The 20,402-nt window shown below is 42.7% G+C and overlaps 1 protein-coding gene across 5 annotated transcripts in view; it reads left to right on the top strand.

Moving 5' to 3' along the window:
- Nucleotides 1-4,228: 4,228 nt before the first annotated feature.
- The window catches only part of LOC125637054 (spindle assembly abnormal protein 6 homolog), a 40,407-nt gene continuing 24,233 nt past the window's right edge, over nucleotides 4,229-20,402 (top strand). For 3 of the 5 annotated variants that reach the window (XM_048851098.2, XM_048851095.2, XM_048851097.2), the window contains exons 1-8: nucleotides 4,229-4,607; nucleotides 13,986-14,046; nucleotides 14,559-14,638; nucleotides 15,511-15,615; nucleotides 17,465-17,636; nucleotides 18,916-18,993; nucleotides 19,130-19,249; nucleotides 19,592-19,783. In XM_048851098.2, coding sequence (XP_048707055.1) covers nucleotides 4,543-4,607; nucleotides 13,986-14,046; nucleotides 14,559-14,638; nucleotides 15,511-15,615; nucleotides 17,465-17,636; nucleotides 18,916-18,993; nucleotides 19,130-19,249; nucleotides 19,592-19,783 — 873 coding nt within the window. In that variant the 5' untranslated portion in view covers nucleotides 4,229-4,542. The remainder of the gene's footprint in view (nucleotides 4,608-13,985; nucleotides 14,047-14,558; nucleotides 14,639-15,510; nucleotides 15,616-17,464; nucleotides 17,637-18,915; nucleotides 18,994-19,129; nucleotides 19,250-19,591; nucleotides 19,784-20,402) is intronic. The other 2 variants (XM_048851101.2, XM_048851100.2) reach the window with 1 other exon arrangement.

The following is a 20,402-nucleotide window of genomic DNA, read 5'->3' as shown; positions in this document are numbered from 1 at the left end:
TCTGGACCCATGGAAAAGAAGCCCTTGAGGAATTCCACCATGATTTCAACAATTTCCATCCCACCACCAACCTCAGCCTGGTCCAGTCCACACAAGGGATCCACTTCCTGGACACTACAGTGCTAATAAACAATGGCCACATAAACACCACCCTATACCGGAAACCTGCTGACCGCTATTCCTACCTGCATGCCTCCAGCTTTCACCCCGACCACACCACACGATCCATCGTCTACAGCCAAGCTCTGCGATACAACCGCATTTGCTCCAACCCCTCAGACAGAGACAAACACCTACAAGATCTCTGTCAAGTTTTCTTACAACTGCAATACCCACCTGCAGAAGTAAAGAAACAGATTGATAGAGCCAGAAGAGTTCCCAGAAGTTACCTACTACAGGACAGGCCTAACAAAGAAAATAACAGAACGCCACTAGCGGTCACCTTCAGCCCCCAACTAAAACCCCTCCAACGCATTATTAAGGATCTACAACCTATCCTAAAGGATGACCCAACACTCTCACAAGTCTTGGGAGACAGGCCAGTCCTTGCCTACAGACAGCCCCGCAACCTGAAGCAAATACTCACCAACAACCACATACCACACAACAGAACCACTAACCCAGGAACTTATCCTTGCAACAAAGCCCGTTGCCAATTGTGCCCACATATCTATTCAGGGGACACCATCACAGGGCCTAATAACATCAGCCACACTATCAGAGGCTCGTTCACCTGCACATCCACCAATGTGATATATGCCATCATGTGCCAGCAATGCCCCTCTGCCATGTACATTGGTCAAACTGGACAGTCTCTACGTAAAAGAATAAATGGACACAAATCAGATGTCAAGAATTATAACATTCATAAACCAGTCGGAGAACACTTCAATCTCTCTGGTCACGCAATCACAGACATGAAGGTCGCTATCTTAAAACAAAAAAACTTCAAATCCAGACTCCAGCGAGAAACTGCTGAATTGGAATTCATTTGCAAATTGGATACTATTAATTTAGGCTTAAATAGAGACTGGGAGTGGCTAAGTCATTATGCAAGGTAGCCTGTTTCCTCTTGTTTTTTCCTACCCCCCCCCCCAGATGTTCTGGTTTAACTTGGATTTAAACTTGGAGAGTGGTCAGTTTAGATGAGCTATTACCAGCAGGAGAGTGAGTTTGTGTGTGTATGGGGGTGGGGGTGATGTGAGAAAACCTGGATCTATGCAGGAAATAGCCTGACTTGATTATGTAAAGAGTTGTCACTTTGGATAGGCTAGCACCAGCAGGAGAGTGAATTTGTGTGGGGGGGGTGGAGGGTGAGAAAACCTGGATTTGTGCTGGAAATGGCCCACCTGTTGATCACTTTAGATAAGCTATTACCAGCAGGACAGTGGGGTGGGAGGAGGTATTGTTTCATATTCTCTGTGTGTATATAAAGTCTGCTGCAGTTTCCACGGTATAACATCTGATGAAGTGAGCTGTAGCTCACGAAAGCTCATGCTCAAATAAATTGGTTAGTCTCTAAGGTGCCACAAGTACTCCTTTTCTTTTTGTGAATACAGACTAACATGGCTGTTCCTCTGAAACCTGTCATTTTAAAGAGAGTAGTCACTTTGGATGGGCTATTACCAGCAGGAGAGTGAGTTAGTGAGTTTGTGAGTGTGTGGGGAGGGGGGGGGGGCGGAGGGTGAGAAAACCTGGATTTCTGCTGGAAATGGCCCAACTTGATGATCACTTTAGATAAGCTATTACCAGCAGGAGAGTGGGGTGGGAGGAGGTATTGTTTCATGGTCTGCGTGTATATAATGTCTTCTGCAGTTTCCACAGTATGCATCTGATGAAGTGAGCTGTAGTTCACGAAAGCTCATGCTCAAATAAATTGGTTAGTCTCTAAGGCGCCACAAGTACTCCTTTTCTTTTTTCAGTTTAAAAAAGGGTCTGGATTTTTTGGTGCAAGCAAAGTGACTACACTTGTTCTTTATGTATTTGGTGCAGTGCTCATGCTCGGAGATGCAAAGGGTCTGGAGATTCAGTCAGTCATTCTCTATACTCGTGGCGCAATTGGGGCCAAAATTAGACAGGATTCTGTTTTTACCTTGGAGTTACTCTAGATTTATCCCAGTGTAATTGAGGGCAGCATTCACTGTTGCTAGCTCATAATTAAGCCTGTAAGTCTTTCACAGAAGTCACGGGTTCTGTGACTTTCCGGGCCCTCCATGACTTCCGCAGTTGCAGCAGCTGGCCCCAGGGCCTTACTCATACTACTTGGCATTTTTCCTTAAAGCCCCAGCTCTTGGAGTCAAGTACAGAGGATTCTGCTTATTAACAACCTCTTGGCTCCCAGAAAAACATTGCTCTTATCCAAGAGTTGCCAGTAAGTGAAAGACAAAGTAGTAGTAGGATGAGGTAGTAGTGACCTGTTTCTGTTGGTGAAAGAGAGACAAGCGTTTTATATCCTTGGACCAACACAGCTACAACAACAGAGCATAAAATAAGTGAAAGGCAGGTTTGTGGGTGTCAAGGTTCCTCCCCCACTCTGAACTCTAGGGTACAGATGTGGGGACCTGCATGAAAAACCCCCTAAGCTTATCTTTACCAGCTTAGGTCAAAACTTCCCCAAGGTACAAAATATTACACCCGTTATCCTTGGAATGGCCGCTACCACCACCAAACAATTACTGGTTACTGGGGAAGAGCTGTTTGGACGCGTCTGCCCCCCCAAAATACTTCCCAAAACCTTGCACCCCACTTCCTGGACAAGGTTTGGTAAAAAGCGTCACCAATTTGCCTAGGTGACTACAGACCCAGACCCTTGGATCTTAAGAACAATGAACAATCCTCCCAACACTTGCACCCCCCCTTTCCTGGGAAATGTTGGATAAAAAGCCTCACCAATTTGCATAGGTGACCACAGACCCAAACCCTTGGATCTAAGAACAATGAAAAAGCAGTCAGTTTTTTACAAGAAGACTTTTAATAAAAAATAGAAGTAAATAGAAATAAAGAAATCCCCCCTGTAAAATCAGGATGGTAGATATCTTACAGGGTAATTAGATTCAAAAACATAGAGAACCCCTCTAGGCAAAAGCTTAAGTTACAAAAAAGATACACAGACAGAAATAGTTATTCTATTCAGCACAATGCTTTTCTCAGCCATTTAAAGAAATCATAATCTAACACATACCTAGCTAGATTACTTACTAAAAGTTCTAAGACTCCATTCCTGGTCTGTCCCTAGCAAAGAGCAGCATACAGACAGACACAGACCCTTTGTTCCTCTCCCTCGTCCCAGCTTTTGAAAGTATCTTGTCTCCTCATTGGTCATTTTGGTCAGGTGCCAGCGAGGTTACCTTTAGCTTCTTAACCCTTTACAGGTGAGAGGAGCTTTCCCCTGGCCAGGAGGGATTTCAAAGGGGTTTACCCTTCCCTTTATATTTATGACAGTGGGGCTTCAATCAGGGAAGAAAGTGCTGGGATGTGCCTTTAGTGACTGGGGACTACAAACCTGCCTGTGGCCAGGGACGCATGTGCCCCACAAGTGTCATGTGACTAGAGCACCCACATCACCACCCCATGGGGGAGCCTCTGCCAGAGTCCCGGTGCTGTGGGCTGGGAAGGGAGCATGGAACCAGGACAACAGCGGGCTCAGGGCCTGATGCAGGGGTTTCCAAGGGGAGCTGGAGGCCTGTGGAGATGGATGGTACTTCTCCCTGTGGTCTCCCTGCCCTGACGTTTGGGCGCGGCATATCCCAGCACCTCCTTCCCTCCACCCCTGCCAACCTGCCTGCAGCCGGAGCCGTTCTTTCAAAAAAGTTGTTTCTGAGCAGCACGCCTGTTGCTACTATCCGAATCCCATTCACATTCCAGTCAATGGGCGGGGATCATTTCCGGGCATGTTGCTATTAAGCAAATGTTGTTAATATGGCCACTGCTAGGAAGTGACACCCCCCAAATTCGGTGAGACCCTCACTTTTCATCTTCGATCGTTCCTAACCCTCCCGCCTGCAGAGACCGGCTGGACGTTCTCGCCCTAGGTTATCCTGCAGGTTCAAGAAGCAAAAGACAAAGAGCCACCAGCCCCCCCCGTTATTTTTAAAAGACTCTCACAGCTTTTAAGCCAAGCCCATGATGTTGCGGGGGCTGACTCATGAGCTGGGAGGACCCCAGCCCCGTTGGCAATGCTGGAGCGGCTCTGTGGCTGCGTGTTTCTTCCCGAGCTCCGCTTGCGGCTCAGGCGGATACAGGGATTAACAACGCACCGGGCACCGCAAGGGCTCCCGCGGCCTTAGGCAGCCCCAGCGCCCAGGGGTTGAGCAGCGGGGGTGCGTCCCCCCTTCCGTGGCTCCGCCCGGCGCGCTCTCCCCAGCGGCGGGAAGCCGGCGCCAAAGCCCCGGGGAGGCGCCCGGCGGGCGGGAGGGGGAAGCGAGCACAGCAGGGCGCGGCGGCTGGGGGAAATCCCCGCGCTGCCGCAGGTGCGGGCAGGCCGCTAATGCGCCCGGCGCTAGGGCTAGGTAGGGGCGCGGGGACGCGCGGGCTCCCGGCAGCATGGCAGAGCGGCTCTTCTGTAAGGGGGTGTCCGCGGTGATCAGCTGCGCGGGCTGCGAGGAGAGGTGAGTGCCGCTCCGGGGGCGAGTCCGGCTGCCCCCCTGGCAGAGCGGGGCCCTAGGGTCGTTGTTTGCCGCCGCCGCCTGGGCGCGAGGGGGGCTCGGCAGAGCCTGCAAAGGGAAGCCAGGTGCAAAGAAGGGGTGTGGAGGAAGTGCGGGAACGGGCGGCTCCCGGGCGAGCCGGGGCAATGAGCTGCCCACGCTCGCCCGTGCTGTCTCCGTGCAGTGGGCCGCAGCGGCAGCCTGGGCCCGCCTCGCTCGGCCCCCCCGAACTTGTTTTCCCGCTTTGTGGTGCGCAGAGCAGGGTGTGAGCGCTGGCAAAGGGATTTGTGTGCGCTCAGTCACAGCCCAGAGAAGGCTTTCCAAAGCACCCAAGGGGTTTAGGAGTACAGGCTCATGGACCTTCGTTGGAAACCTGCCCCAAGCCTCTCGCATTTTGTCCTCAGAAATATTGGGACAGGCAATATTGCTAATTGGGGTCACTAGCCCCAGCCTCACCCAAGCTGACAAACTCAGAACACTTTATTTGTAGTATTAAAAAACTCTCCTGCCTTCCTCTTCTAATAACCCCCTAGCTTTATAAATATATTTGCACAAGATATTGACGCCTTAAAGCCTTGTAACAAACACATGGAATAGTTCAGAGCTGTCAACTGTACACATTCAGGACTCATGAGTTTGGGTTAAAAATGATTTTGTTCTTAAATGGTAACTTTTGCATTCTTTTTATCTTGCTTTTTGTGTTTTTTGAGCCTGTGGGGGAGTCCCATTTTCAAGTCTTCCCCACAACCAGGAGGACTAGAAACTTTTTTTTTTTTTAAATAAAAGTTAACATTTTCATCTAACTACTGACTGGGGGGGCTTTAGGAAACACAAACTTCTCCCCCTCCCTTTGTCTGAACCTTTCTTCAATGGACACTCAAGCAGGGTCAATGAGCAGGCAAAAAATCTCCGTCTTTAATTTGTCTTCCAAGCTTCCCATCACTTCATCCCTGCCCTTGTAAACAAACTATCTCCTCTTCCAGTGAATATGAGTTTCCTTGAAGACAGGCTCAACTTCTAAGTTTTCTGCCATTTCTTTGGCAGCAGCGATGGATCTTCAGATCTGTTGTCTCTACAAGCCACAATGAAATCAAGGCAGCATCTCATCAAAAGCAGTAGCAGTCACGATGTCCATCGACTGAGTTTGTAATGCCTTGGTTACAACATTTACTTGGAACAGGGTATCGTGCCAAACATAGGCACAGACTCTGTGGGTGCTCCAGGGCTGGAGCACCCACGGGGAAAAATCCGTGGGTGCAGAGCCAAGCTCCCCTCCCTGCCCCTGTGCCTCAGCTTACCTCCGCCTCCTCCCCTGAACGCGCCGTGTCCCTGCTTCTCCTCCCAGTGCTTGCCGCCGCAAAATAGCTGTTTCATGGCGTAACAAGCTTCGGGAGGGAGGGGGAAGGAGCGGGAATGCGGTGTGCTCAGGGGAGGAGGCAGGGCCAGGGCGGAGATTTGGGGAAGGAGTTGGAATGGGGGCAGACAGGGCAGGGGTGGAGTTGGGCCAGGGCAGAGGGGGTCAAGCACCCACTGGCGCCAGCAGAAATTGGCGCCTATGGTGCCAAAGCACAGTTGAGGTCAGAAATTTGAAGTTAGTTCAAAATTGTGCAAACAATATCAGCAGAGCTTAGGATCACCAGCCATAAAGCAGGATCTGATGTACTGATTTGTGGCATGGAATTTTTTTTCACTGTTTTTGACATCGTGCAAGGCTGATTCTTCTCTGTTGGTTTTCGTCATGTAAACCAGATTTTTCTTTGTCTCTGCTCTCCTTTCCACATTCTTCTTTATCATGAGTCTCCTTTATGCTGCTAGGAAAACTGCATGATTCTCCATCGCTTTCCTCACATTTCCATTCCTTATTATCAGGTAAATCTGCTAATGACTTAATAATAGGACTTCCATCATTTACACTTTGCTCCTCAATTTCTTCTGCACTGGGACCATCAGTATTGCCTTAAGCCCAGTATATATTGTTCTGTTTCAGATATTTTCCCATCAAATGTGCTTCTTGCTGCAAACTAGATAGCAATGGAGCTTTTTGCTTTCTATACTGAGCTCTTGAAGGTTTCTTTGCAAGATCCCCTCAAAGGTGTTATGGAACCTTATTTTCCACATATGGCCAAGTTCTTTAAATTTCATCTAAAGGATGGCGTCTGCAGGACCCAATGCCCCCTAGGACCATGTTGGGTGCTGGTTCAGTATTAAGTCAGATGGAGGAGTGTCACCTTCTGAGTTACCAACTCTGGGTCTCTCAGGATTTAGTTATTCCATGTGCTGACCTAGCATGGGAGAACTGAGTAAATGTTCCTACATGGTGGGGTGGACCTGGACTGAAATCACATCTTAAGGCACAAGTGTCAATTATCTTAGATTCTTCCTAGTCTCCATTTGCACGTATTACAAACCCACCACATTAATCAGCATGACTTGCAGACTGCCAAAGAGCAGCCTAGAAGAGTTGGAAGGAGAAAATGAGAAATGTAAAAATCTTACTCTAGGCATGACATTCCTCTTGTCTCCTCTGATAGTTGTTTTCCTGACTATCCTACGTTGTTTTGTATTAACCAACTGCAGTATTGTCTTACAAACTTCAGGATTTCTTTAATAATATCACTGATTTAGACAGAATGATGTGGTAAGGTAATGCTGCAACCAGATTGTTGCTGTAGCTGTGTCATGATGCATCTTGTAGGAATGTTTCAGGACTGGATTGAAGTGCATCATACTATTGCTGGGTGAGAAAGTTTGCACTGCTCTTGCCTGCAGTGCATGACTCAGATCAAGCACTTGGATGGCAAGTTTAGCACAGTCTCTGCTCCCCTCCCATGAATTCAGGAAAAGTGCTCTGGTGGGAAGTTCAGGACCCCACTGAAACATCATCTTTGCTATCATCCTGGACTCAGAAGGTGTATGATAAATGTTTGGAGCCCTATACATGAGAGAAACAGTCTCATGAGGAGCGCTAGCAGGGCAGTAAGAGCCTAGAAAGATTACTAGGGAAGGTGGTACACTTGGGTATGTCTACACTGCAATAAAACCATGGCTGGCCCGTGTAGCTGACGCAAGGTAACGGGGTTCAGGCTGGGGGGGGGGCTATAAAATTGCAGTGTACGTGTTCGGGCTCCCTTGGGGTACACTGCAATTTCATAGCCCCCATCTACACTGCAATTTCATAGCCCCATAGCTGGAGCCCTGCAATCCTGAGTCAGCTGACATGAACCAGCCGTGGGTGTTTTATTGCAGTGTAGACATATCCTTGGATGTTATAGCTTTCAGTCGGCTAGCACTGTAAGAAAATATCATACACAGCTCTATTGCTTTGCAGTGTAGATTCATCTGCACTGGGCTTTTGCTCTGGGAGTGCACCAAAAGTATTCCATGATCCCATGGGCTGACTGTTCTCAGGACACTCTAGTTTGTGGACAGTAAAATTTTCCCACGCTGCACCACGAACGAAGGACTAGAGTGGCCACATTTTGGGAGGGCAATAGGAAGTTTGGGATACGGGTGGTTGGACTCAGTCTCACATAATGTAGTGTAGACTCTTGTTAGCCGACGGCCAAGGATGTTTGGTGAGGTGCCAGCTATGCCCGTTTATACCATCCGTGACTTTAACCGCTAGGACGCACTGTCCCTTCGCGGCGGGCAGCCCGGGCTAGGCTGACGGATGCCCCAAGGTCCTAACCACCCGTGACTTTAACTGCTAGAGCTCAGAGCTCCTTCGCAGCGGGCAGTCAATACTGACTGACAGGTGCCCCAATGGCAGCACTAAGAGCCTCTCCACACCCGTGACTTTAACTGCTAGAGCTCAGAGCTCCTTCGCAGCGGGCAGCCAGGATTGACTGACAGGTGCCCCAAGAGTTTGCCCCGTGGAGGCGGCACAACTCAACGCTAGGCTCTTAGTACTCTCACCTAATGGCCAGGCTTTAGAGCCAAAACGGCTGAGGTTCTTTAATTGTGATGGCTGCTTTACAGTAAACCAGAGAAAACAAGTCAGGCTTATGCATAAATGGTTACCAAAATTTATTAAGCTAGATTCTAATCATGTGGTTACAAAATTGCTAGTGCCTACTTATTTAAATGTAGAGATGTTACACACACACACAAACAAGTTACAAAACTGAAGCCACAATCCCAAAGAAAGAAAACAAAGTATAGAGCTCTATTTCAAAATATGTGTACACTAAAGATAGGAGATCAGGTGTGGGTGCTTCTTACCCTCCTTGCATCTCTCGATTCCAGCGGTGCCAAGCCAGGATCGGTCACTCAATTCCGCGGAAAGACGAATAAGGGACAAGGCGTAGGGACCCTCTTAGTTGCAGAAGCCTTGGGAGGCTGTCACTTATCTGACCAGCAGATAGATAGTGAAAAGCACTCAAAAATCATGGTGCTGTAGGTCCCCTACTTATACCTCTGTACTCCTTTATTCTCTTTCTCCTTTCTTATGCCAAATTGAGGCTGGTCTGTCGGGGTGACGCCAGCTTTTGCAAGAGTAGTTTACACTTGCAAGGGAGAGAAACAATAAGTTTCGACTACTGGACATTTCTTTTATCAGGGTAAATATTTTCCCACCTAGGATGTTGGTGTGTGTGCATCACGCTACTTAGTAGGGGCTAAGAGCCATGTCTGTCACAGGGCCTCTGCCTGCTGTGAGCTTAATCGTCGTATCTGTTCCCAGAGGCACATTGTAGCAGCACACCTGTGCTTCAAAGGCTGTGCTGGAATATATGTTAAGTGCCCTGTTCCTGCTTCCTCCTGTGTTTCCAGCAATGCTGGTCTGAGGGGGGGGGGGGGGGGGGCTGGCTGTCTGGCTACAACTCTAGAATCCCAGGTTGGGACTCAGGGTTCAACAGTTCTTAATCTGGGGTTACAGATATGTGTCGATGCTCAAGCTGTAGGTTAACAAACCCAGCATCTGCTAACTCGAGATGTACTAACCATCTGAATGATGACCCCTCAAACACTATAGGACACAGTAATTATAACTTTTGACTTCTAAATACTGTATAAGTAAAGAAGCACATATTCAAATTCCCCCAAGTCAGCTGTGCTAATTGTCACTTCAAATGTTTTTGTCATGGGATACCATTTTTTCTTTAATTTTAGTGGATTTAGTTCGAAATTAACTAAATTTTGGACACTAAATTCTTTTATTTAATTAACAAAACAAATACTGGGCAGCAGCAATACAAACTTCCCCATACTGCCCTACCAACATGTCTCAACCCTGAAACAGGGGTGGGAGGTGTCAAGGTTCCTTTCCCACTCTGAACTCTAGGGTACAGATGTGGGGACCTGCATGAAAACCTCCAAAGCTTACTTTTACCAGCTTAGGTTAAAACTTCCCCAGGGTACAAACTATTTTACCTTTTGCCCTTGGACTTCCACTGCCACCACCAAACGTTTGAGCGGGTTTATTTTATTAGGAAAGAGCCCGTTTGGAAACATCTTTTTCCCCCCAAAATCCTCCCAACCCTTGCACCCCGCTTCCTGGGGAAGGTTTCATAAAAATCCTCACCAATTTGCATAGGTGACCACAGACCCAAACCCTTTGATCTTAAGAACAATGAAAAAAGCATTCAGTTCTTACAAGAAGAATTTTAATAGAAGAAACGGTAAAAAAGAATCATCTCTGTAAAATCAGGATGGTAAATACCTTACAGGGTAATTAGATTCAAAACATAGAGAATTCCTCTAGGCAAAACCTTAAGTTACAAAAAGACACACAGACAGGAATATCCATTCTATTCAGCACCGCTTAATTTCTCAGCCATTTAAAGAAATCATAATCTAACGCATATCTAGCTAGACTACTTACTAAGTTCTAAGACTCCATTCCTGTTCTGTCCCCGGCAAAAGCATCACACAGACAGACTCTTTGTTTCTCCCTCCCTCCAGCTTTTGAAAGTATCTTGTCTCCTCATTGGTCATTTTGGTCAGGTGCCAGCGAGGTTATCCTAGCTTCTTAACCCTTTAGAGGTGAAAGGGTTTTTCCTCTGGCAGGAGGGATTTAAAGGTGTTTACCATTCCCTTTATATTTATGACAGGAGGCATCTTTAAGGGTAAGAGAGCTCCATTGTATTTTACTGTAGCAGTGGCTTACATGTATGCAAGACTTGAAAATTGCTCTTGCCAAAAGGGATTCCATTGTAGCCCTATAACCTGCTTATCTGAGAGCAGCACTTCCATGACACTTATCACCATTTCATCACTGTAGCCCTGCCTCAAGGACTTGGGCTGAGCGAGGAGCATATGACTGATCGCAAGAGTGCTTCTAGCATAGCCTAACACAGAATACTCATGGACAAGGGCAGTAGGGGGAGCTCCAATGTATATACCATGGCATTATAGGGACTAATTGAAAGAGACTATTCACATTTAAGATTGTAGACCGCCTTCTGTTTATGTCTAAAATAGGTCCCCCTCTATGAAATGGTCTTTCAATTTCAAATCTGTACCTGGCATATGTGTGTACTTTTTTTTAGCTAAATTTGGGAAAATCAGAAGTAATTTCTGAGATAAGGGAGTTTGAGAAAATCAGATGTGCATTGCCCCACAGGTATTTTGTATTTATCTAGTGTGCAAATGATGTGATGGACTTTGAAAACCTCTGAAAAGTTCTGATGGGCTTTTACTCTGTTGCTCAAGTACTGTACCTTCCCTCCAGCATGACTATCCTCTCCTCTTCTCGTAACTTGGTTTAATACACTTATACTTACTGGTATATGACTCCTTTTGTGCTCACAAGGAGCTACAAGTATTCTAAATGTGTTGTGGACTCCTCATGTCTCTGAGACCAGATCTACACTAGGAATTTACATTGATATAGGTACGATTCTCAAGGGGGTGAAAAAATCTACAGCCATGGAATACACAGCTATACCAACCTAACCCCTGGCATAGACGGTGCTAGGTCGATGGAAGATTTCTTCCGTCAACCTAGCTATTGCTTCTCGAGGAGGTGGATTATCTACACTGATGGGAGCCACGCCATTGCCGTGTTTTAAGCATAAACATACCCTTTAGGCCTCATGTAGACTTCAGGGGAATTAGTAATCTGCCATATTTCCTGAGACAAAGGTGAAATTTCTCCATCACAAGTGCAAAACACCACCTTGTAAATGCATCACCTCCCATTTCCTCTTGCATGTCTAGGCTTCATGTATTTGGTCCTTCAGCGATTCTAAATTCCACAGGATCCTTAGCAGTGTTGATGGGTTCAATTCTGATGACTCTCAATCAGATAGATAGATCAGCACTATACAGAAAGGGTTAATACTTTACCCAATCTGGAGAACAGGCATGCAGTTTATATCTTCACTGTTCCAAAACTATTAGCTCAATTTTGCTCATAGTTCTGCCTCACTTGTTTACAACAGAGAGTGATTTTACTGTATTACCACAAACCTTTCATCCCTTTTCTTATCTAGTTTTCTACATATTTTGAAGTTCACACAGACCTCTGTAACAATTATCCCTAGAAGATAACAAGCTGCTTCTAGCACACTGCTTATTTTTGACAATACTTCTGACAGATTCTGCATACACAAACAGATTACGTACAGTTTACTTGCTAATAAGTTTCCACAATAAAGTGTGGCATGAGTACAAAACATTCTGTAAAATACAACATGTTTATACAACTTAGCATGCTTACAAAACTTTCTGAGAAATCTATGATATTGTCTAACGGTAGAACCACCTTGTCTAAAGAAATGGAGGAATTCTTGAGGCTTTGCTTCCACAGGATAACTGGAACATTCTGACTTCTTAAGTCCAAAGCTGAGACTGTTAGTTCTGAAATTTAACCATCAGTATATGCCACTTTGAGGAATTTATGGTGCGGTTGTAGCAAGGCAGGGGACCACAAGATGCTAATTACCATACTATAATTTCATGTAGGATATAATTAAATGTTTATTCTCCAATTATATAAAATTTCCTGTCACAACAGTACCATTTTTTTTAAACTTTATTAAAAATAATTAAACTGTTCAATCTTGCCTGCATCCCTTTATACTCACTGTATTCGCTCCTGTAGCGCTGTCTGACTTGGATTAATATGATCTGTCATGGTGGCCCCACTGATGTCGCCAGTCTGGAGCCTTTCAAATCTTGTACTCCTGGCTCCTAATTGCCAGTATGCTATTGCATTCTTGATAACATTTTATGGGAGTGATATAACACAGTTGAGACAGGGAAAATATTTTACTTTAGCTTTTAATTAGCTTTAATTTAGGGCAGACTGATTGCTAAAATTGCATTTTTCAGAAGAGCTCAGCTCCCATTTAGGAATCAAAATAACTGGCCAGATTTTCAGAAATTATCACCACATTTGACGCTGAGTTGTTTTGAAACTCTAGCACGTATTTAGGTACATAAATGGGAGCTGACCCCTGAGTAGGTCCTGAGCTCTTCTGAAAATTTGGCTCTCAGCATTGAAAATAGAGGATGTAGCTAGTACTGTAGTTTTTATTCATGGTTTAGTGTTCATCGTGTCTCTCAAGGTGAACTAACCACAGTATGGAAAGGCCTGGGGAATTTAAGGTCTTGTCTGCTAGAGATCTGCCACTGCTGTTTCTGGTGGCTGGATAATGCGCAGACCCTTTCCTGTAGAGGCTCCCCATTCCTCTGAGAGTGTGAATACTCATTGCTAAGGAAGATTTTAAAAAAAATAAATAAAAAATGTAACTTCTGAGAGTTCATGCCAAGTAGTTTTATAGGCTACTAAGTCATTAGAAGAAAGTATTGATAAAAAGTTGAAACTTTGTTCCATTTATTTCTGAACTTAAGGAAAAAGTTGTAATGGTTGAAGAATCTCTTCAGTCCATGGAGTCATGACTACAACACTAGCCAGTATTAAAACACCCAAAATGAAAACAAGAAACAGTTAGTTAATATTGCGGAAATCTAATATGCTGAAATCTAAAAGTATTAGATCTGAAAGAGTGTCTGTAGGTAGAAACAAAACAGAGGATTAAGTTGTGCTGGTAACAATGGTAGAAAATAGGGCAACAATTCTGAGAAGACTCATTGCATGTGCTTAACTTTGTGCACTGAGAGACGTCAGTCTTCATTAAATATTGAGTAGGTGTTTTGATTACTGAACCTATTGACTGGTTAGGCATTTGCAACTTCAGTCAAACGTTAATCAAGTTGTCCAGCCATACATAATTTTATTCCTAGCAGGAATGGAACTGTAGTACCGTTTTTCTTTTTGTTTTGTTTTTTTAACACCATGTTACAATACATTTGTAGAAAGCATGAGTTCAGATGTTAATGTAGACCTTTTCATGAAATGTCTCTTGTTGAGTGTGAGATTCTCTGTTTATATTGTAGGAGGGCTGATGTAAGGCTAACTGTTGAAACTTGTACATCATCCAGTCCTATCCGTAAGAAGGTATGTTCTGAATCAAAAGATTTTCTTGTATGTCTGCTATCTTTTGTGTGCTAAAATAGAATGTAAACTGCCTTGATGCAGTGACACAGGCTTTTTGCATTGCTTAAGTTTCTATGAGTTGCTGTGAGATTCTATGAGTTGCTTTTTTGTAAATCTCTGTATAACCATATAATCTTGTTTAAGCGTACTGTGATGAGTTTAGGGATCATACAAAATATTATTCTGATGATTTAAAATACACATTGTAGATAAACTTGACTACACTTGTCAATGTGAGTCACCACTAATGATCTGCTATTATTTACCAAAATAAAAAAAGTCTGAACCAAAGGTGTGATTAAAAATACCACTTTAGTCACCTTGTACTTTGTATCTTAATTGTAGTTCATTTGTCTTTTTTGTAAATGTAAACTTTTTACGTGTCATGTCTCCTGTATACTTTATGGTGCCAAGAGGCACACTGTTAATGTTCAACAAATAATGTTAATACAATTCTACCCCAACTTTGACAGGAACTTACAGTACGTATTACAGATGATGCAGATCCATTATTCTTGTATTCTCTTGCTATAGGAGAGGAAGATTTTCAGAGGTAATTGCTATCTTGCTGCTTTTCTCTGAGAAACAATGGAACTTGCTATCATTAACTGTGAATGTTGTTTTAAGAACAAATATGTACAGTGTTCTGTGTTTCTTACTTCATTTACTGTTACTACAAAATCTTTGAAGTTTACATACCCCCTGCATTGTGTTGTCATTTTAATATAATTTAATTACTGGTGTAGGTGTCAGCACTTGAGTTTGGAAGCAGATTCTGTTCTGAAAGATTTCTTTGTATCATAGAGGAGTATAAGTATAGGAAATGAGATGATGATCCTTCTTTAAAGTATTGTATTAATAAATAATGTAAAACTTCTGTTAACATAGTAAAAAGTTGTCCGTGTTAGTTATGCTGCCTAACAGAATGAATTCGGTTCTTTGAAAGTTCTAGTTTATGCTGTTGAAAATTAATTTTGTGAACTTTTGGGTTGTGTTCATATAGTGTCTGAAGTTATGGTGCATATAGTATTGCTGTCTTTACTAAAGTCCGTGTCTGGTGGCTTTTTTACATAGGTGGGAGTTGGTATTAAAAAAGAAATAAGATTCTTTTCTCTTAAACTGTTTTGTAGTAACTATCTTTGTGTGTGTTCTCAAAGATATGGCTGTCTCATTTACTACCCAGATCCTACTTTAATAGGAGGGAAGAAATTGAAACCTCCTAATAAGAGAGTACAGAGGAAAAACTGCCCAACTAAGGGAAACTGCTAATGACAAAAACATTGATGTTTGAGTAATACAGCACTACCACCCAGATCCCATTTAGAAAAGCTAATTTGTTTTATAGGCTGATAATGTTTAAGAATAAAGATTATTTTCCCTTGACTGTTATCCTTTACCATTGCCATCCTTTTGTTTCCTTCGCAGTTTAAAGAGCCAACAAGGACTGCTTATAGATTTTTCAGCTTTTCCCCAGAAATTCATTGATTTGTTAGAACAATGCATTTTGGAACAAGGCAAACAAGTGCCTCGGTAAGGGCAGTTTCATTATTTTGATAGAATTTGGATTAGAAAGGAGCTTTCAATAAATGCAAATCCTTACCTGAGGGAGCATTTCAGTGCAACTCTCACAGTTGGTTGTATGGGTGCTTGGATATCGTAGTGATGATGAGTAATGCCTTTACAAGTGCCAGAGATGGGGGTAGCTAGGGGAGCTGTTCATGTGGTTTAGTATTTGCAAAGTTCCTTAACTCTGCTAAGAAAAAATGGTAGAGGAAGACCACTTTGCAGTCCTACTGGTAATTTAAAAACTAAAATTCTCTTTCCTTGTCAACACCACTATTCTCCCCATCATTCAGGCCTGCAATGTGGATGTTGACTTGATTCCTACATCGCCTCACACATCCAGGCCATATCTAAATCTTGCCACTTCTTCCTCAGCTTTTCCAAGATTTCTCTTTCCATCCTGTCAAACAAATCTCCCATTCAGGCCCTCACTGTATGTCACTTTGCCTACTGCAACAACTTCCTCTCTGGTATCCCTGAAATCCACATTTTCTCTTTCTGCTCCCTGCAAGATATTGCAGCAAAGGCCATTTTCATTGCCTCTTGTTTTGATCACATTACTGCCCACTTTCAACCCTTCCACTTTTTCCCCATTCACTACTGCATCAGATTAAAGCATCTTGTTACCATCTTCAAAGTTCTACATAACTCTGCCCTCTCTTACTTATTATCTGAGCTTGTCTCAATTTGTGTTACCTGACATCCTTGATCACCTGTTCTCGGCTTCATGCATAAGCATCTGTGGGTATGTCTCCACTGCAATCAGGAGGTGTGATTGTAGCATCAAAGCTAGTTCAACAACAATAGCAGTGAAGGTGTGGCAGCACAGGCAGGCGCATTAGCGAGTCCTGCCTGCCCATGTCCATAGGTGAGTACTCAAGTAGCCACTGCCTGGGCTGCTGCTGCTTTTGGTACTTGAGCTAACTTTAATGCTATAATCACATTTCCCAGTTGCAGTGCAGACATATCCTGAGTGCCATCTTTCATGGTGCCCTTGTGCATTGTATCTTGGAAAAGATGTTTGGGGAGTATCTATCCTAGCCTTTTCAAATACATTAGCTTCCTCGAGTTAACCGTGTGGTGTAGATGAGGCGTAAAGGTTTTTAGTCTTCATGTGTGTTAGCAGGTTGAGGTAAACACAAAGGGAGAACCTAGGGTTCACCTTGACCTGCTAGCATATGTAAAAACTACAATTGTCTTGTTTTTACTATAATTTTACCTTGTTACCATGTGTTAGTAACCATGCAACAGACCTTTTTTCCTAGTGAAGACAAATCCTGAGGGGCTACAACATGGCACCCAGCACTATTATTGTGTTAAACTGTGTATGCTAGATGTTAAGTGTTGCATCAAATCATGTTAGCTAACTCAATTTAGAAAAAAACCAAACACTTTTTTCCTTTAGTCTGTTTCTCATGCAGATAGAACAATTTTGTACTTCTTGCTCCTTGACTAGTGCAGCACATCTAGGGCCTGTCTGTAATGGAGAAAGCTGGGTCTAAAACTCATTTGAAAACATAGTTTAAAAATGGCTTTCTCAAGACCAGATTTGAACATAATTTAGCTGCCTGTCTCTAGACAGTCAACCTTGTTGTTCAAACAATTTTCTGAATTGATGTGGATTGTCCACTCTGGTGGCCACCCTGTTGAGAGCTGGTCAAGAGGTGGCTCTTGATTGAATTCGCAGATGTCTCAGTGTATCTATAAAATAATGGTGGGAGAAGCCCAGGGAGTCTGTGAGGTTTAAATGGCTGTAACCTTCTTGATTCAAGAGACTGTTGGTTTTAATACTTGCCTTTTCTTGGTGTGTTTATAGGTTTTTAATTCAACTTGTAACATCTTCTCCAGCATTGGACTGCATGCCTGCATGTTTAAATGTAGTGGAAACCAATCCATTCAAACATCTCACTCACTTGTCTCTAAAGCTTTTGGCAGGAAGTGACAGTGACATCAAGAAATATCTTGCCATCTGCATTAAAAATTTAAAGGTTAGCTTTAAGTCTTTCTTTTATTAAGAATTAACACAAGTACTATCAATTAAAGCCCTTGTAGATCAGATAGAACAAGATAAGTCTTGAACCTTGGTATGATCCATGAAGGTCCATCCTTCCATGTAGAGCCCCATTGACCTGAATGGGTTTCCCAGTGGGGGTAATGGTCCACACATGCAAATCCAATTCCAAGGTCAAGCGCCAAATTAGAAGGATATTTAAAGCGTATGATTAGTACATGGCTAGCTCTTATTGCTAAGCTGGTGCTGTGCATATACCATATGTATAAACAGTTAGCCTGATTCTCATCTTATTAGGTGTAACTCAGGTGACTTCAAGAGAGTTGTCTTTGTTTTTTTTACCAGTTTAAATTAGATGGAAAATTGGGCCCAATGTCTTAGATGTATATAGATGCAAGTTTTTATCTTCTTGTATAAATATGCTTGAAAATTAATAAGCAGTAACATTAGAAAGTTTCCATTCAATAGGCCTGCCTAGTATAATTAGACTGCATTGGTTTGAAAACTATACTACGAGAGGGAAAAACTAGAGATGCTGAATGTGTTAAACCTCTAATTAGTTCCAGATTTCTTTCTGGATCTTAAACTAATGAATCTCCCTCAACTCCCTATGAGGATAATTTGTAGCAAAAGGGAAGTTTGTGCTATGGGAAAGAATTCCCTCCTCTTCAAATCTAGGTTGGTGCAAGTAGGTCCCTTACAGGTGGTATATATGCTCTTTGCTTCATAAGGATGTTTTCCCCCACCCATCTGCTATTTTAAAATCTCTTAAATGGAGTGTGACTCCAATAACAGCTAAGTCTGACTTTCAAACTATGATGAACAAGTGGGTTTGAAGTTAGGCATAATTCTTTTCTTTCTAGAAGAAACAGAGAAATAAATACATAAGACCAGCAAATTTGCATGGAAAATAAAAAAATATTTAAGTGCTTTAGAGATCTTCCTTTTTAAATCAAATCTATTACGCTATTGTGAGCAAATTTCTTTCCTCCATTCCTGTCTTCCCCAATCCTATAACGTATATATTTTTCATTACACTTTTATTGTAATATATATATATATATAATATTTAATTTTGCTAGTGGTTTGGAAGGAGACTTCCTAATTTACTGTATACTGTCACCACTGATAGTAATAATATGGTCATTTTACATATTGGTAAAGGTTCTTATTATAAAGTAAAAATCTGTAATTTTAGTGTGGGCTGCTTAATGATTATATTATAGTTTTGTGGGGGGTTCGGTGTTTTTTAATAGATGGAAAACAGTATCTTGGAAGATAAGCTACACAGATCAGAAGAGAGACTTTCGAAAAGGCTAACCGTAACAGAGCAGGTAGGAAGCAGCCTTTATTTTTAATAAAGCAAAGCAAACCAAACCCTGAAAGTGTGGTGCTAAATCTATACCAAATTGACTTTTTTTAAAAAATATACCTGCTATACAAACAGAAATCAGCATGTGATATTTTCAGGCTTTGGCAGAAAAAAGTAAGGAACTGGATAAACTGCAAAATGAATGGGCATCACAGACCACTTCACTGACTGATAGGTACTCCCAAGAAATCACAGCAGAAAAGGAGAAAGTGCTGCAGGTAAGTAGAAATATAGCCATTTGTCTCAGGTAGAGTAGCACCAGAATACTGCATATCTATAGCATAGATATGCAAAAGTACTTTTTGGCAATCCGTTGAAGTAAATAGGCCCTCATCTAATAGCTTCTTCTAAAAAAGAGACTCCCTGAACTCTACAGTGAAGGGGAAATGTGTAAATGTTGAGTTTTAATATTGTCTGTATCTCTTGTGAGCCTGGTGTGCGTTTTTTTTAACTGTATTTAATTGAATTTTAAATTAACATATCTGTATGTAAAATTAGATGTTTGTCTGTATGCTGTATATATACATGACTTCACTAATATCCTTCTCTTCCTGCTTAAGATTCAAGCACAATACCACCTTCAGCATGAACAGCAAAAGAAAGAGATGGAAGCAACTTGCAACAGAAAAGTACATCACTTAGAAACCAGGGTATCTGAATTGGAAACTGTTAATAAGGATCTCACAGAGAGAAAATACAGGTCTGAATCTTCAATAAGGGAGCTGAAATCCAAACTTGCAGGACTTGAAGAGGTATAGTAAAACTAGTATAATAAATGGTATACTTACTGGGGAATTAAAATTGTGTTACTGGTAACATTTTTGCCTTTAAAAATTGATTCACTTAATGAATTCCAGTAAACTTAAAAGTCTTTTTGTGTCAGATATAAATCAGCATAGATCAGCTTTAGTCAGTTCACATCAGCTAAGGATCTGGCCCCTTATTTTGATACACTTAGACTGGGATTTTAGACCCTTTGAATATCCAAACCTTAATATATTGTTACAGCCTGCTCCAAAGTAGGTGGAGAGAATAAATAAAGCATGTAAAATTGCTACAGAAGTAGTTCTGACTCTAAATAAAGTCTGTACTGAAATGTTTCCTCCAACCCAAACATGTAGCTGCTGCATAATTATTGACCATAATTGTATGTTTATTTCTATTATGCAAATCCTTGCACTCTGGCTCAGGAAAATCTATTTGCATAAGCATTGTATAGCTGTTTCTGAATAACCATATAGCAATTATCCAAACCTCTCCATGGTAACTGGCTATTGCCCTCAGAATGCCCCATCCCTATACCTGTATCAAACCCATTTGCCTAAACATTTACTCCTCTTTCTGTGCTATTGCTTCCATCTAACCCCACAC

The sequence above is a fragment of the Caretta caretta genome, chromosome 5 (genome assembly GCF_965140235.1).
Source record: "Caretta caretta isolate rCarCar2 chromosome 5, rCarCar1.hap1, whole genome shotgun sequence".
Classification (NCBI taxonomy): Eukaryota; Metazoa; Chordata; order Testudines; family Cheloniidae; genus Caretta; species Caretta caretta.
Note: the sequence above shows the minus strand (reverse complement) of the source record. Positions and strands in the feature narration are given on the sequence as shown.